Source organism: Crotalus tigris, unplaced genomic scaffold (genome assembly GCF_016545835.1).
Source record: "Crotalus tigris isolate CLP2741 ecotype Arizona unplaced genomic scaffold, ASM1654583v1 scf7180000017543.2237141, whole genome shotgun sequence".
Taxonomy (NCBI): Eukaryota; Metazoa; Chordata; class Lepidosauria; order Squamata; family Viperidae; genus Crotalus; species Crotalus tigris.
Genome location: NW_024096463.1, coordinates 1811685 through 1828008, shown reverse-complemented (window position 1 = coordinate 1828008; position 16324 = coordinate 1811685). Strand labels below are relative to the sequence as shown.

The 16324-nt window shown below is 46.2% G+C and overlaps 1 protein-coding gene across 2 annotated transcripts in view; it reads left to right on the top strand.

Moving 5' to 3' along the window:
• Positions 1–16324, top strand: part of CERS1 (ceramide synthase 1) — a 52914-nt gene continuing 36590 nt past the window's right edge. Inside the window, exon 1 of one of the 2 annotated variants that reach the window (XM_039322119.1) lies at positions 1–314. In XM_039322119.1, coding sequence (XP_039178053.1) covers positions 93–314 — 222 coding nt within the window. In that variant the 5' untranslated portion in view covers positions 1–92. Of the gene's footprint in view, positions 315–1818; positions 2029–16324 lie in introns of those variants that run through there. The other variant, XM_039322193.1, reaches the window with a different exon arrangement.

The following is a 16324-nucleotide window of genomic DNA, read 5'->3' as shown; positions in this document are numbered from 1 at the left end:
TGCGGGACCGGCGCGCGCTGATAGGCGGCTGCGGCAGGAGGCAGCCTTGCACTTGTGCTTGCGCGGCGGAGCCGTGAGCAGCCGGTGAAAGGATGCAGGCGCCCGAGCCTATGCCGAGCTACGAGCAATTGGTGCGGCGTAGTTACCGGAGCCTGGTCGGGGCGCTGCGGAGCTGCACAGATTGCGGCTGGGAACTGTCCCGCCGGACGTGGGCCGAGAACGCCCGATTGGCCTGGACGGAGGCGCTGCTTTTTCTCCTTTGCGCCGTCGGTTGGACTGTAGCGCGCCGCGTAGCCTCTCGTTACTTCTTTCGGGTCAGTAGAATCCAGATCGAGGAAGGCAAGAGGGGAATTTTCATCGGGGGGGGGATGTCCGGAGTGCTCGCTGCATTACATTCCCTCGTTGTGTATGGGGTGGGGATACTGCAAAGGAGCCAAGATGACCCATGCTTGCAATTGCCCGGGGAATTATGTGTTGCATTATTTATGGAATTACTTTGGGGAAGAAAAGACTGCCTTCCAATTTTTTTTGGGGGGGGATGAAATCCGTCACTGCACCATGCTAAGAGCTCTTTTGGGGCGAACGAAAGCGGATTATTAACTGGGAGCCAAGAGGGAGGGTGTGTGTGTGTGTGTGTGTGTGTGTGTGTGGTGTGTGCACGCGCGCGCGTGTGTGCAAGAGACCGGGTAGGAAGGGCATTGGTCCTTGCGTTGTTTTGCTCGGAGGGGAGGAAATTGGCCTTGCGGAGGGGCGTGCGTCCCTGTAAACACGGGGCGAAATGAGGTGGGGGGATTCAAATTGGCCTTGTCACTGCATTTCAAGATGGGGCGGGCGGAGTACGTGCTAGGCTGCGCAACGCGCCACCGACTAGACTTTGGCGAGGAAGAAATGGGCCATTGGGATTGCATTATATGTATATTTCCAGAATTGCGGGAAGGGGAAGCGGTGGGCCAAAATCCAGTTTTGCATGGCTTGAGAAGAAATGAATTAACATTAAGCAACCTGCCAGTATGCGCGTGTAAGCGAGAGAATGCCTTTGCACACATGGAGTGGGCCCAGCTGGTCACCGTGTTGGGTTGTGGTGGAGAAGCCGTAGAAGGCAGAGAAAGAAGAGGCTTGGATGCTGATACTTGTGAAGTGCTGTACCGTTCACTCAAAAACCCTTGGCTTCAGTCCATTTTTCGATCAAGATTGAAATAAGCCATCCCCCCCCCCCCCCAGTCTCAGTAAGTTTAAATGAGTTGGGGTTATAATCTGGGGAGGGATCATTTATAGCAGTGATTTTCAGTCTTGGCAACTTTAAGATGTTTGGACTTCAACTCCCAGAATTCCCTGTCCAGCATGGAAAAACCACTACTCGCAGGGGTAGGCAACCTTGGCTCTTTTATGACTCATGGACTTCAACTCCCAGAATTCTTCAGCCAGAATGGTTCAGCTTGGAAACCTCTCCGTTTCCCCTCAGTGTGGCTGGCTCAGGAATTCTGGGAGTTGAAGTCCATGAGTCATAAAAGCCAAGGTTGCCTACCCCTGCACTAGCGGAATGGTTCAAAATATTTTCCTTGGTCAGTTTTAATCCAGATTTCCCTCAATATACTTTTTTAAAAAAAAAAATAAAAATGGTCAGAAAATAGCAACATTGATTTAACATACCCTTGTGAAACTCCTAGTGTGCAGAACTGGGGCCTGTAGATGAAATGGTGACTGAGGGAATTCAGAGTGTTTTGCTGAAGCCTATTATGATTTTTATCGAGGCCAATAGAATTTTAAGGCACCAGGCTAAATTCTATTCCTGCCAGTCACTCTGTCTCTCTCTCTCAGGCCTGGAAAGGAAACACTGGCAAACTGCTTCTGAAAAAACTTTTTGGGAAAACTGCACAGATTTGTCCAGGCAATCATCAAGAATCAAAAACTGTCTGAAAGACATACACACCCAAACAGAAATCTAATCTCATGTGTAAGATGCTAAGAAAAAGACACAGGCATGTCGAGCAGAGGTTTGAAGCTATAGGACACAGCTTGACAAACTCTGTGAGTTTATTGCTTTTTATATTCTTGTTACAGACACAGCTTAACCATTAGATGCTGACATAAAGTTTCTTCATTGGAAAATACCTTCATATAAGCAACTACTTCCTAGTAACACATTACATGGTCAAAGACCAGGTAAAGAACAAATACAGGCAGATCAAAGGAGAAGGAACTAACAAAGACAGGAAAAGATAGGAAGGAACTAAACATATTATTTGTTTCGGTAGGTGAGGCATTAAGTCAAAAGGGTATGACCTGGCTGCTTCACTGAGACAAAGGGTATCAAAAGATTATGGGGTTTGCGGGGGGGGGGAGCACGGCAGTTTGCTGTACATGCATTTTTCCCCACACATGTATTTTGACAATCATTTGAAAGCAAAGATACTTTTGGGAAGGTAATCCGATCCTTCATTGCAGAAGACCTACCTCCTGGATGAGATGTGCTGGGCCAGACGACCTGGATATTCAGGTAGTCCTCACTTAGTGACTGTCCGATAGTGATAAAAAAAGTTTGCAACCATCCTTGCGTTCACAACCTTCACAGGTCTGTAAAGCAAAGAAAAGCTGAAGTAAGATTGTAAACAGTTGTGGCTTCACTTTCGTGCTTTGCTTCCTGACTAAGTTGAGGATCCCAGTTGTGGTCATTAAACAAGGACAACCTGTACCCCAGTTCCAATTTACTTGGTCATGAAGCCACAGTTTCATGCTTAATTCTCTAGGTCAGGGGTAGGCAACCTTGACTCTTTTATGACTTGTGGACTTCAACTCCCAGAATTCCTGAGCCAACATAGCATGGAAACCTCTCCCTGTCCCCTCAGCGTGGCTGGCTCAGGAATTCTGGGAGTTGAAATCCACGAGTCATAAAAGAGCCAAGGTTGCCTACCCCTGCTCTAGGTAGTAATATAGTAAATAGATATAGATATATAAATGCATTTATTTCTCATCTTTATTATTTTGACAAATAATTCAAAGCAAGCAAACACATCCAACACATCTTCCTCCTCCTATTTTGCTCCTAACAACAACCCTGTGAGGTGAGTTGGACTGAGAGAGAGTGATTGGCCAAAGGTCACCCAGCTGGCTTTCATGGCCAAGACAGGGACTTGAACTCACTCCCGCTTTCTAGCCTGGTGCCTTCACCATTAGACCTTCAGCCTAGAATCCCATTTCTAGTCCTTATGAATCTAAATGGAGGACTAATTAAACTAGTATTATAATTAAAAGCAGCTATCCCAGCAGGCAGAGTTGACTTTGATTGAATTAAAAGATTAACCAGAATTGGATTTGATAGGATAGGAGACCACTAAGAAATCCCAGGAGTATAGTCTACATTGGTGATAATGGCAGTCCCCATTGTTGCCAATTCCTCTCTCCCTCTCACACACACAAACATAGACTATGGTTGATGGTGACATCTTTTCTGATTCACTTTAATAGTAATTCTTCATTGGAAAAGGTAGTATCAGATCCCTAGTTCTTTGCCTCCCCAAAACATAACAAAGTATGTGATGAGTCCCTGCTGAGCATAAAGTCTGCTCTGATGAAGGGCAGATGTGGGGAATTGGAGAATGAAGGCTAAGGGAAGCAACAGATGCTTTTTGGATGACAAAGCATGACAGAGAAATTGCAGAGGAAGCAGCTAGTCAGACTCCCTCATCCTTCTATGCTGCCTGGCTGGGACTCAACTCTTTGCCCAGGCAGAGAAGAGAGCTGGTTCTTTAAGGTGGGAAGCCTTACTTAGGGGAAGGGGGGGCAGAGACTATAGAAAGTATGGAGTTTCTTATATGCTCACAACTAAGCCTGGGGTGTTTTACTGAGAGCATTGGTGGAAGAGCAAGCCTCTAATTGCTGCCACCAGATGTTGACCTTGGATAGACCTTCCAGTCTGAATCTTCAAGGAAGTTGTTGAGGTGGGCAGCTGAGGCTCCAGACCTCTCTCTCTTTTGGCTTCAGCCTCTGTCTCTGAATGATTCAAGGGACTAGGGCAGGGGTCTTCAAACTTGGCTCTTTTATGACTTGTGGACTTCAACTCCCTGTATTCCTCAGCCAGGCACATGTCCACAAGTCATAAAAGGGCCAAGTTTGAAGACCCCTGGACCAGGAAGAATGAACTTCTCTGCATCTTTAAAAAAAACCCAGTATTTACTTTCTGTTCCTCAAATATCACCTAGCCACCATTGCAACAGAGCTCCAAGTACTTTCTATCATGGCTTGTTCGGGAACCTGGATAAAATTTGGAGAATGACTGGTCACCATGGGTAAAATAAAAAAGTTGGAGTTTGAGGTCCTCCTGGTATTTTTTGGGGGGGGGGATTGTTTTAAATCCTTTTGATCCTGTACCGATCCTCGCTGTGGTCTCTGTCCAGGACATTGGGTTCGATCTTCTGAGTCCCACTTAAACATTGAAACAGAATTTTAATTTGCAAGGTAGTAGCAGCTTATTAAACATGCAAAAAATAATAGTGTGGAGAATGATTTTGGAATAATTTCATTGAATTTAAATTTAATTGGAAGAAATTAAAAGGTGGTGCCTTTACAATTTTAGGGGGTGCCTTTACCTGCTAGCATATAGCCTAGTGCACGGGTTGGCAACCCATGGCTCCGGAGTTGCATGTGGCTCTTTGAGCCTTCTCCTGTGGCTCCCAGCCGCCATTTGCAAAGAGACAGAGAGAGGCACTTGCCCTTCCCTTTTCTCTCTCTCTCTCTCTCTCTCTCTCTCTCTCTCTCTCTCTGTAGAAAAGTGGTCTCACACTGTTCTCGGACAAGCTGACAAGCTTATTGGGCGGGGCTCCTGCCTTTGCTGTGTCGAAGCAGGAAGCAGCATCTCTCTCTCTCTCTCTCTCTCTCTCTCTCTCTCTCTCTCTCTCTCTCTCACACACACACACACACACACACACACTCTGTCTCTGACTGGGGGAAGAGGACTGGCAGACCAAGGGCAGGAGAGAGCCAGCCCAATAAGAATGTGTGTCAGCTTGTCGGAGAACAGCGTGAAGCCAGCTTTCCAGGTGAGCAGAAGATTGGAGAGAGGGAGGGAGAGAACTCATGCACAGCAGCCTCTATTTTTAATTAAATTCGTCAGTCAAGCTCCTCCCCCCTTGCGCGCACGCACACACAAGTTTTGCGGCTCCCAGTGTTTTCTTTTCTCTGGGAAACGGATCCAAGTGGCTTTTGAGTGTTTAAGGTTGCCGACCCCTGGCCTAGTGTCAATGTTGACCCAGGAGGATTATGGAGGTCTAATATGTTCCAAGGCCTGGGTTTCGTATGTCTGTGAAGCCCCTGTTGCGTTTTTATTAAGATAGTCAGAGAACTCTGTTTTGTTTCTTGCTTTTAACTGGTTTGAATGTTTTGATGTTGTAAGCTGCTCAGAGACTTCCAGGGTGGGTGGCTGTAATACATTTCAATGATAATAATGGTAATAGGTGCTTTGGGTGCACTCCCAAAATAATCAGAACACCACTTGGACACCATGGACATTGACAAATTCACCATCAGTCAATTGCAAAAGGCAGCTTTCTTTGGAACAGCTGACATCCTGCAATGCTACCATCAAACAACTCCTGCCTATTCCAGGTCCTTGGATTCAATAGATCACGGGTCGGCAACCTGCGGCTCCGGAGCTGCATGCGGCTTTTTGAGCCATCCTGCGGCTTTGGAGCCTCCTCCGCCATTTGCAGAGAGAGACAGAGAGAGGCACTTGCGCTTCCCCTCTCTGTCTCTCTCTCTCTCATGCGGACTTGCCCCCTCGCAGGGCTCCTGATTGGCCCTGCGCCCAGGTGCCCCACCCCCTGGGAGAAGGGCGGCCAGGAAGTCCCTTTCCCGGGCTGGCCCGGTCCAAGGCTCATATGGCTGGGGAGCCGCGCAGGGAAGCTCTGGGATCCCCGCTGGGAGTGGCCCACCGGAGCCTCCGCTGAGCGGGCCAGCCCTCCTGCAAGCCACAGCCCCAAGGAAGAGCAGCCCCTGCAATGCCCAGCCAGTACGACTGTTGGCCAAGAAGCAGCAGAGCTGGATATGGACAGTCAGTGGCGGGGGGGGAGGGAGGGAGCTCCGAGTCTACAGAGCGCTGCTGTGAAGCGGCCGCGGGGCAGGTGGCGCGCCCCCCCCAACTTACCTGTACCAGGTGGCAGTCCCAGTGGGGGCATCGCTTCCTGGGCCATCCCCAAGCCGGCCATGTGTTTCCCTGGGATGGCCGGCAGTGTCGGCTGGGGCGGTGGGAGCATCGCTTCCTGGGCCGCCGAGCCGGCCATGTGTTTCTCCGGGCTAGGGGCAGTGTCGCTTGGGGTGGCGGCTGGCGGGGACATTGTTTCCCAGGCTGCCAAGCCAGCCATGTGTTTCCCTGGGCTGGGCGGCAGTTTCAGCCCAGGCGGTGGAGGCATCGCTTCGCAGGCTGCCGAGCCGGCCATGTGTTTCCCCAGCCCGGGTGGCAGTCATGGCTGGAGCAGCGGCCGGCACGGGCATTGCTCCCCAGGAAGCCGAGCCGGCCACATGTCTCCCCAGGCCGGGCCAGGCGGCAGTCATGGCTGGGGCAGCGGCCGGCACAGACGTTGCTTCCCGGGAAGCCGAGCTGGCCACATGTCTCGCCTGGCTGGGCAACAGTCATGGCTGGACTGATGGCCGGCGGTGGCAGCGCTCCCTGGAAAGCCGAGCCGGCCACATGTCTCCCTAGGCCGGGCAGGGCGGCAGTAGGCATGAAGCTCGCCTGGCTGCCGCAGGGCTCTCCACCACCCGGCCCTACCTCGGCCCCATTCATGGCGCCTTCCTTGGCCGCTTTCGGGGAGCCACAGCCGCCCTCGGTGCTGCAGGAGGAGACCTTGGGCTGTGGGGCCGGCGGCAATCGGGACCCCCTTTTTCCCTGCGACGGCACTCCCCATTTCCAGCGCGGCCGCCCATGGTGCACCTGGCCTTGGCGCCCTCCTCTTGCAACAGCGAAGTGGCTGAGGATGCGGCGGGGCAGGGGCCGGGCAGGGGGCGGTGGGGACCCCAACCTTGCTGCATTGGCCGCTGCCACCAGAACTGCTGCCTCCCCCTCCCCGCCCGTTCGGCTGAGGACGCGGTGGGGGGGCGGCTCGGAGCCGCTGCCTCCCGTCCTGCTCCCCCTCCCTATCCATTTGGCGCTGTCTGCCTTTCGCTCTCTTTCTCTCTCTTCACCTGGAAGAAGAGGGAGAGAGAGAGAAAGAGAGAGAGAGGAAAGAAAGAGAAAAAGCGAGAGAAAGAGAGGAAAGAGAGAAAGTTAGAGGAAAGAGAAAGGGGAAAAAGAAAGAAAGAGGAAAGAAAGAGATAGAGAGGAAAGAGAAAGAAGAAAGAGAGGAAAGGGAGGGAGAAGAAAGAGAAAAAGGAAAGAGGGAGAGGAAAGAGAAAGAAAGGGGGAGAGGAAAGAAAAAGAAGAAAGAAAAAAGATTGAGAAAAGAGGAAAGAGAAAATTAGAGGAAAGAGAGAGAGGAAAGAGAAAGAAGAAAGAAAAGGAGAGAAGAGAGAGAAAAGACAAAGAGAGGAAAGAGAAAGGAAAGAGGGAGAGGAAAGAGAAAAAAGAAAGAAAGGGAGAGGAAAGAAAAAGACGAAAGAGAAAAAAGATTGAGAAAAGAGAAAGAAGAGAAAGAGGAAAGAAAAGAGAAAGAGAGGAAAGGAAAGAAAGAGACAGAGAAAGAGAAAGTTAGAGGAAAGGAAAGAAAGGAAAGAGAGAGAGAAAGAGAAGAAAATGACAGAGACCCTTTTCACATCTAAAATGAAGATAACACTGCATATATCCTTTTTTACCTTTATTTTATATATACAAGCACACACACACACACACACACACACACACACACACACATATTAAAGGTAAAAAAAAGATATATGCAGTGTTATCTTCATTTTAGATATCAAAAGGGTTTTGCGGCTCCCAGTGTTTTCGGTGGGAAACGTGTCCAAGTGGCTCTTTGAGTGTTTTGGGTTGCCTACCCCTGCAATAGATGAATGAAAATGCCAAATCCAGTCTACATATCTGGCTGACTGTGCAATGAACCATAATAATAACATAAAGGTAAATGTAGGGCCTTTCTTACTGATTATACGGTAGCAATAGGTTCTCGGACTGATAAAGATTTGGGAAGCCCTTCAGGTAAAAAGCCAGCAGCAAGCTCCCCTGTTAACCAGTGAAGAGGATTGGCTCCTCGCTGGATCACAGGTTAGGAAGAAAATGAGAAAATTTCCACCCTAAAATACATGGGCTATATGGTTCTTAAATGGGAAACAGTCCAGCAGCTTGAATTCTTCTAACTCAGGGGTCTTCAAACTTGGCCATTTTATGACTTGTGGACTTTAACTCCCAGAATTCCTCAGCCAGCATGCCTGGATGAGGAATTCTGGGAGTTGAAGTCCACAAGTCATAAGAGGGCCAAGTTTGAAGACCCCTGTTCTAACTCTTCAATGCATTCTATGCAAAAAAAACCTGCGGTTTGGGAAAAAATCACTTTCACTTTTAAACCTCTGCAAAAGAGCTTGACACTAATTATTAGTGAGAACACAGGTAGAAAAACTGGAAACATGATAGCTTTCGCTGTTTGGTGCTGCAGGCCCAGGGTGGAGGAAGACTTAATTCACTGACTTATTCTTCACTTCCCAGAATTCCGTAGCCAGCATGGGGAATTTTGGGAATTGAAGTCCACATATCTGAAAGTTGACAAGGTTGAGAAACACTGGTGTAAGATTACTGCATGTTGCTGCCTTTCAAACGTCTTGAGCTATAATTCCCAATTTCTAGAGGGAGGTTGTTCCACTGATTAATTGTTCTAACTGTCAAGAAATTCCTCTTTATTTCTAGGTTCCTTCTCTCCTTGGTTAGTTTCCTTCCGTTGCTTCTTATCCTGCCTTCGGGTGCTTTAGAGAATAGCTTGACTCCCTCTTCTTTGGGGCAGCCCCTGAGATATTGGAATGCTGCTATTATATCCTAAATTCAGATGTATTTGATCACCAAGCCAGGGTTTCACAAATTTATTTGCAAAGGAAAAACCCAGATCTTTTTTTTTTCTTTGCAAACAAATATCGTTCCTGTTAGCCTGTTCAATTCGTTATCAGACACAAGAAGTGGGCTGCATTATTGGAAGTGGAACCAAAATTCCATCCTGCCTAGTTTATGAGATTTGAAGCTTTTAAAGAAATTATTTATGTGGTTAAAAAATGGGAGCGTTGAAAATATTGGCTAACAGACAGCGGAAGAGTAAAATATGATATTCCAAGAAACCACCCAGGTAGATTGAAAGGGAAAGCTGTCTGTGGAGAATTTGGACCTGCAAAATTTCCAGGGCCACATCTCTGCTTATATGGCCTTGAAAGAAAGCTGAAATCCTCATAATCACTTTCAGTATAATAAGATTAGTGATGCTTGAAATAAACGCTTTGGTATCGCATAGAAGAGCTGGCACTGAAGCTTCTGCCGCTGAATTATGGTTTAATCTCCTCTAATGTCATAGATGTTCAGCAGCATCTTAAAAGCCTCCGTCTGCTTCTGGGAAAAAAGGAAGCCAATGAGAGCCTTGGTGTGAAGGTGCAGGGAGTCCTCAACTTATGACTGGGAACAGAACTTCAGGTGCTAAACGAGGTGTTGGTTAAATGAGACGTGTCCGATTTTATGACCTTTTTGCCATGCTTGTTAAGCAGTTGTTAAGTGAATCCAGCTTCCCCTATTGCTTGTCAGAAGCTGGCTGAGAAAGTCATAAATGGCTATCATATGATCCCAGGACACTGTAACATGTGCTGGTTGCCAAGCACGCCAGTCTTCATGGTGCAATTGTGGGGATGCTATGACGGTCAAAAGTCATTTTTTTCCAGTGCTGTTGTAACTTCAAAAGGCGGAATGCGGGACAACTCGCTGCAGGACAATTTAACCATTCTATTTAATTATTTAAAATAAATTATTTTAATTTTTGCCATTCACATTTCTTTCTGCCCCTCCTTTTTCATGCTGTCTTTAATGATTTTATTCCTCTGTTTCTTTAATATTAGTATAACTCTTGTCCTGCAGCGAGTTGTCCGTGGCGAGTTGTCATAGACCCCTTCCAAAGATGTCTAAATGGATGGTTGCAAGTCAAGGATTACCTGTCCTGGCCAGAGATGGAGAGAGAATGGGTAAATGTAATAATAATTATAGTAGTAATAATAATAATAATAATATCATTTGCCTGTAAGCAAAAACTGGTGGGATCATAAAATAGAGAAAGTCCTAGAAAATGATAAAATTAAACTGCTCTGGGACTTCAGAATTCAAACAGACAAGCACCTGCAACATAACACCCCAGACTTAACAATTGCCGATAAGAAAGACAAAAAAGTCTGGATGGTGGACATGGCAGTGCCTGGAGACAGCAGAATAGACGAGAAAGAACTGGAGAAGATAACAAAATACAAAGACCTACAAATAGAAATAGAAAGACTGTGGCAAAAGCAAGCAAGGGTAGTACCAATAGTAATAGGCTCCTTGGGTGCAATCCCAAAACAACTGGAGCACCACTTGAACACCATTGGCATTGACAAATTCGCTATTAGTCAATTGCAAAAGGCGGCCTTACTAGGAACTGCTTCCATCCTGCGACGATACCTGTAATACCATCAAACATCCACATCTGCCTATCCCAGGTCCTGGGTAAGGACTTGATAGGTAGGCAAAATGCCAAATCCAGTCTGAACATCTGGCTGACTGTGTGATGATCAATAATAATAATAATAATAATAATAATAATAATGATAATAATAATAAAAGTTGGATGGAAAGGACCTTGGAGGTCATCTAGTCCAACCCCCTGCTCAGTCAGGAAACCCTATATCAGTGGTGGCGAATCTATGGCACGGGTACCAGAGGTGGCACTCAGAGCCCTCTCTGTGGGCACACATGCTATTGGCCCAGCTTTGCCTCCCCCCGCGACCCCCTCCTCACCAGCAGCCCCCCTGGAGGAGTGTCGCCCCAAGCGTAGCCAAGGACATGGCAGCCAGACAGCGTAGACAAGACTCTGCCCTCACGCCTCATTGCGCACAGTTGATGCTGGGCGTGGGCAGAGGGCGTGGCCACCATGGCGCTGCTGGGCTGCCTGGGTGATCTGCAGCGGGCTGTGGAGGTGGTGAGTGGCCCTGCGGGCAGGCGGAATGGAGGCAGGACAGGGAGTCAAGTGGGGGCGGGGCCAGTTTTTGGGCACTTGGTCTCTAAAAGGTTCGTCCTCACTGCCCTATACCATTTCAGACAATTGGGTGTCCAGTCTCTTCTTAAAAACTTCCAGTGTTGGAGCATTCACCGCTTCTGGAGGCAGGTTGTTCCACTGGTTAATTGTTCTAACTTTCAGGAAGTTTCTCCTTAGTTCCAGGTTGCTTCTCTCCTTGGTTAGTTTCCATCCGTTGCTTCTTGTCCTGCCTTCAGGTGCTTTGGAGAATAGCTTGACTCCTTCTTCTTTGGGGCAACCCCTGAGATATTGGAAGACTGCTATCCTGTCACCCCTTGACCTTCTCTTCATTAAACTAGACATTCCCAATTCCAGCAACTTCCTTCCAGCAACCTCCTTCATGTGAAGAATGCCAATATTTTCATGATTTTTTTTTAAGAAGGGACAGCTGTTGGACTAAATAATTTGAATTGTAATTGCACAACTGTGATAGAAATCTACTTCGGAGGAATGTTAGAGAAAATTGCTTTACATTACCAACTAAATGACTTTATTTTGTAAAAACAAGGATGGAATAGTATATGATTTAGATTTAATACTATGTTAAGGGATTGAGGTAGTTCAGTTTTAATGCTGTGAATTTTTTAAAGCTTAAATTCTAAAACTTAAGATTTAAAATCTTGAACTATAATTGCTTGGTATAATTTTTTTCCATTAATATCACTATTTACCTTATTTTATTTTTATTTTATTTCACTAATTTAATGAAGCAAAAAGTTTATTAAAAAGATTACTGAGTTCCCAGTGTTTCAAGAAAAGTAAAAGCAAAAAAGAGTTTGCATTATTACAACTGAGGAATTATTCATGGTGTATAATTCTACATTTTCTGTAGGACTTGCTGCATGCAGAGTTTTATTTTTCTTAATACAAGGCCTTAATAAATTTGCTATTGTTTGATCCATTGAATAAGAATAGAATTTTTAAACTAGATAGACACTCTTGTTAATAGTTATTCAGATTTGTAATACATATTATATAGGCTAATTCTGAATTTTGATTAATATTGAATATTGGCTTAATAATGGGTTTGAAATCAGAAATTACTTTGACATTTTTAATCCAATGTTATACAACTTGCAGTTCACTTTTATGGGGTTTTTTTCTACACTTTCTCTTGATAGTGTTTTTAAACATCTAAAATGATTTTTTAAAATATCTAGGTCTTCCTTCTCAAATGGAGTTGTTTGATGTGTTTAGTACTTTCTTTATTACAACCGTCTGTGCTGACCTAAGGTGGTTTTATACCACATCCTCTCTAGTTTTCTCACAGGTGGGATGAGAGTTTACAGGGCTAATTTTCTATGTGCAATCAGGAAGGCCAAAGCTAGACGCTTAGGAAGACAAAGACACATAAAATCTACATTTTCTTCTTCTTGTTGTGCTAGATCCGTTATCGGATATTGGCGATCATGTTGGCGATCCTGTTTTTATCAGCAGCCGCACGAAAAAGTGCTGCTGAGTTTTGTCCAAACCAGTCCCTTAGATTTTGAAGCCACGACGTTCTTCTTCTGCCTGGACCTCGTTTGCCTTCAGTCTTTCCCTGGAGGATTAAATGGAGTATGCCATATTTTTCTGGGTGTCACATCACATGTCCAAAATATTCTAATTTTTGTTTTCTAATTGTTTTGATTTCCCTTGACTTTCCCAGGCGGCTTATCACCTCCTCATTTCTGATCTTGTCAACCCAGCTTATATGTAACAGCCGCCTGTAAATCCACATTTCAAATGCTTCTAGTCTCTTCAGGTGGCCTTCTGTCAGAGACCAACTCTCTACTCCATAGAGCAGGATAGAAAAAATATAGCATCTCACAAGCCTGATTTTCAGTCTTAGGCTTATGTCCTGACTACAGAAGACCTTTTTCATTCTGAAGAATGCTGTTTGAGTTTTGTCTATCCTTGTCTTTACTTCAGCGGTCACGTCCTAGCTTTCATGTAAATTAGAACTGAGGTGCATGATCCTTTCAACTTTTTCTAGTGGTATTCCTTCTGAATTTATTGGTGGTAAATTAATGGGTTGTTTGCTGACAACCATGATCTACATACCCCACCCAAACTCTAAGACAGGACATAATAGGATTAACCCACAGATGCCAAAGGGCACACCCAGACTCAGGTCAAAATACATGACACAGGAAATAGCTTCAAACAGGAACAGGAAACAACTCCAAACAAAAGACTCCAGAGGGTATAAAAACCCACTCCCTACATGTGCTCTCGCTCTTTTCTTCCAGAGCCATCTTTCTGTCTGGCTCTCCTCTTCAGTAAACTGCAACCTTTTTTCTAAAGCAGTCGCCATGTTTATTCCCAGCTTGGACTGAACTATGTTTTCTGGCTAGGTCTTTTTTCATGTTAAAAACTAAATCAAGTTATAGCAACCATGATGGAGCTGGATTTGAAAACTGACTTAAGGTCTTAAAAAATGATTTTAAATAGATGTATGGAAAAGGAACTTTAAAAGAAGTAATTCTGTATTGTACCCCAATAAGCAGGAAGAGTAGCAAGCTGTATCTTCTCACTTATTTTAATGTATAAATATGGCAAGAAACATTTTTTTAATAAAAATCTCTACTGGTATTAAAAGGTACTTGTTTTCTGACCTCATGTTTTAAGTGCAGCTGTACCTAAGGACTAGAACAGACATGTCAAACACAAGGCCTGGGGGCCGGATGTGGCCCAAGAAGTGGTTTCATGTGGCCTGCAAAGCCATCCTGGAAACAGTGAGGGAATGGCCCCCACTGCCTTGACCCTGGCCCAGGCTGGCTGGGAGCCAGTGTACAATTTTGTGGTGGCCATCTATGCTGAAACACATTCAGTCTCCCTCTGATTTTGCCCTGGTACCCATCATGAGCAACCTGGCTAAGGAGAGCAAGCACAGCAGCAGCAGCCTTGAAGAGGAGGTAAGTGCAGCTGGGCACCCCCTTGGGGAAGTGGGGCTGGGCTTGGTGCCACAGGTGCTTGAGGGCCAGGCTGGGCATTTGACCTCTGCTGCCCACGGCTCCGGGCAGCCCACACCACATCCAGCCCCCCCACATGGCCTGAGAGGAACAGTGAGGCTCCTCCAGTGGACCATGCCTTGGCACTTGCCCTGGTTCCACCCTCTTTTGCCAGAGACCCTCAGATCTGTCCCACTCCTGCCCACGCCCCCACAGGCACCCTTGACGCAAACGATGTAGAGCTGGCCATGCCCACCCAGTAGGCCACACCTACTCGATCCACGCCCATCCAATAGGCCACACCCACCCGGCCCCCCAAGGGCAAATGCAATGCTGATGCGGCCCTCAATGAAATTGAGTTTGACACCCCTGGACTAGAACCTTATATCCCCTTGTAAAAACAAAAGTATAATTTTTTTCTTATTAAAAAAAATCCCTTTTTGCGAATAGCCCAGGATTGCAGATTGCTGGCTTTATTATTACTTTTTCCTCTTTGTGGCTGGTTTTGTGAAGGTCACTTTCCAGTTTCTGTGCAAAGTGATAAAGGGTGCTGAGACAGCAAGGTGCGGGGGTGGGGGTGTCACACTTTGCTTACTTGCACTTTGTTTCCCTCCATCCTCTTAGTAGTGAAAAAGGAAGCGTGTGGTAGGAGGAGAGCTGGGTTAGTCTATGGGAGCAAAACGCCGGGTGTCTAGGAACACTTTTTCCAAGGAGCAAATACCCAGCAGGACCGTGCTCAGTAATTTGCTAATTGCTGTTTTCATTTTGCTCTTGCCTTTCTAGTAAACTAATAGATCTCAGGCACTGGGTAAGCTAGACATGAATTTTTCTCTTGTTGAAAGGAAAAGTCTTCATTGTGGTTCAGTCCAAGCTGGGAATAAACATGGTGACTGCTTTAGAAAGAAGGTTGCAGTTTATTGAAGAGGAGAGCCAGACAGAAAGATGGCTCTGGCAGAAAAGAGAGAGCATATATAGGGAGTGGGTTTTTATACCCTCTGGAGCCTTTTGTTTGGAGTTGTTTCCTGTTCCTGTTTAAGGTTATTTCCTGTGTCATGTATTCTGGTCTGAGTCTGGGTGTGCCCTTTGGCATCTGTGGGTTAATCCTATTATGTCTGGTCTTAGAGTTTGGGTAGGGTATGTAGATTTTAGGTGTCTTTGTCTTCCTAAGCTTCTAGCTTCCACCTTCCTGATGGTTTACATCTGCATTTCTATAGAGCTGGTTTCTGCTTGGGGAAGGGAGACGTGGGGCTATTAAGAAAAACTGGGCATGCTTTTCTGTTTCTTTAAGATCCTTTGAGGAAATATATTTTCCTACCCTTTTAATATTTCCTTCTCTAGGGGGGCTGACTTCGCACATATTCTAACAGAGAAAGGAGCTAATTTCTCTCATTGTAACAAGGGAGAGTTTGCAACAATGGTGTGAGCACTGTGGTTAACCCTTTTCTGGTGGCTATTTCAGTTGCTTTCTGCCTGCATAGCGTGTAAGAAATGGTGGCATTAAGAAAAGCCAAACCGTGTTTCAGAAATGACTTTGCAAGAACTAGGCAAAGCTAAAGCTTTGAGAAGCTTTTGAATCAGTAGGAAGACAAATCCCTTGACCTACCATTTGCCTCTGACCAACCGGCTGGTCCTTAAGAATGACTGCTGTGGAGCATGGAGGCTTTATGGATTTTTTTTTAAGGGCCCAGATCACCCATTGCTCCTCAAAAGGTGTGTGTTGTGTGTGTGGGGGGGGGGTTCCATGCAAGCATTTATGTTATCTGTGCAAAGGATCACCCCATCCTGAACGAATGTTCCATTCATTGGAGCAGAAGGCAAATGCATCTGTTTGGAAGGAAATAAAATGCGCCCTCTGAAGAAAGCAACATTCCGTAAATATTGGGCAATTCAAGTATGGGGCAAAGGGTGCACACGTGCATGATTGTGTGTGAGCATGTGTATTTTAAAAACTTTGTCGTAGGGAAGAGATCTCTCTCTCTCCAAGAGTATTGGATGTCGACATCCTAAATCTTGAGGGTTGAGGGTGCTATGTATCAACCATACTTGTAAGTCTAGGTCAGCGGTGGCGAACCTATGGCATGGGTGCCAGAGGCGGCACTCGGAGCCCTCTCTGGGCACACGTGCCATTGCCCCAGCCTTTGCCACCCCCCCGCAACCCCCTCCTCACAAGCAGCT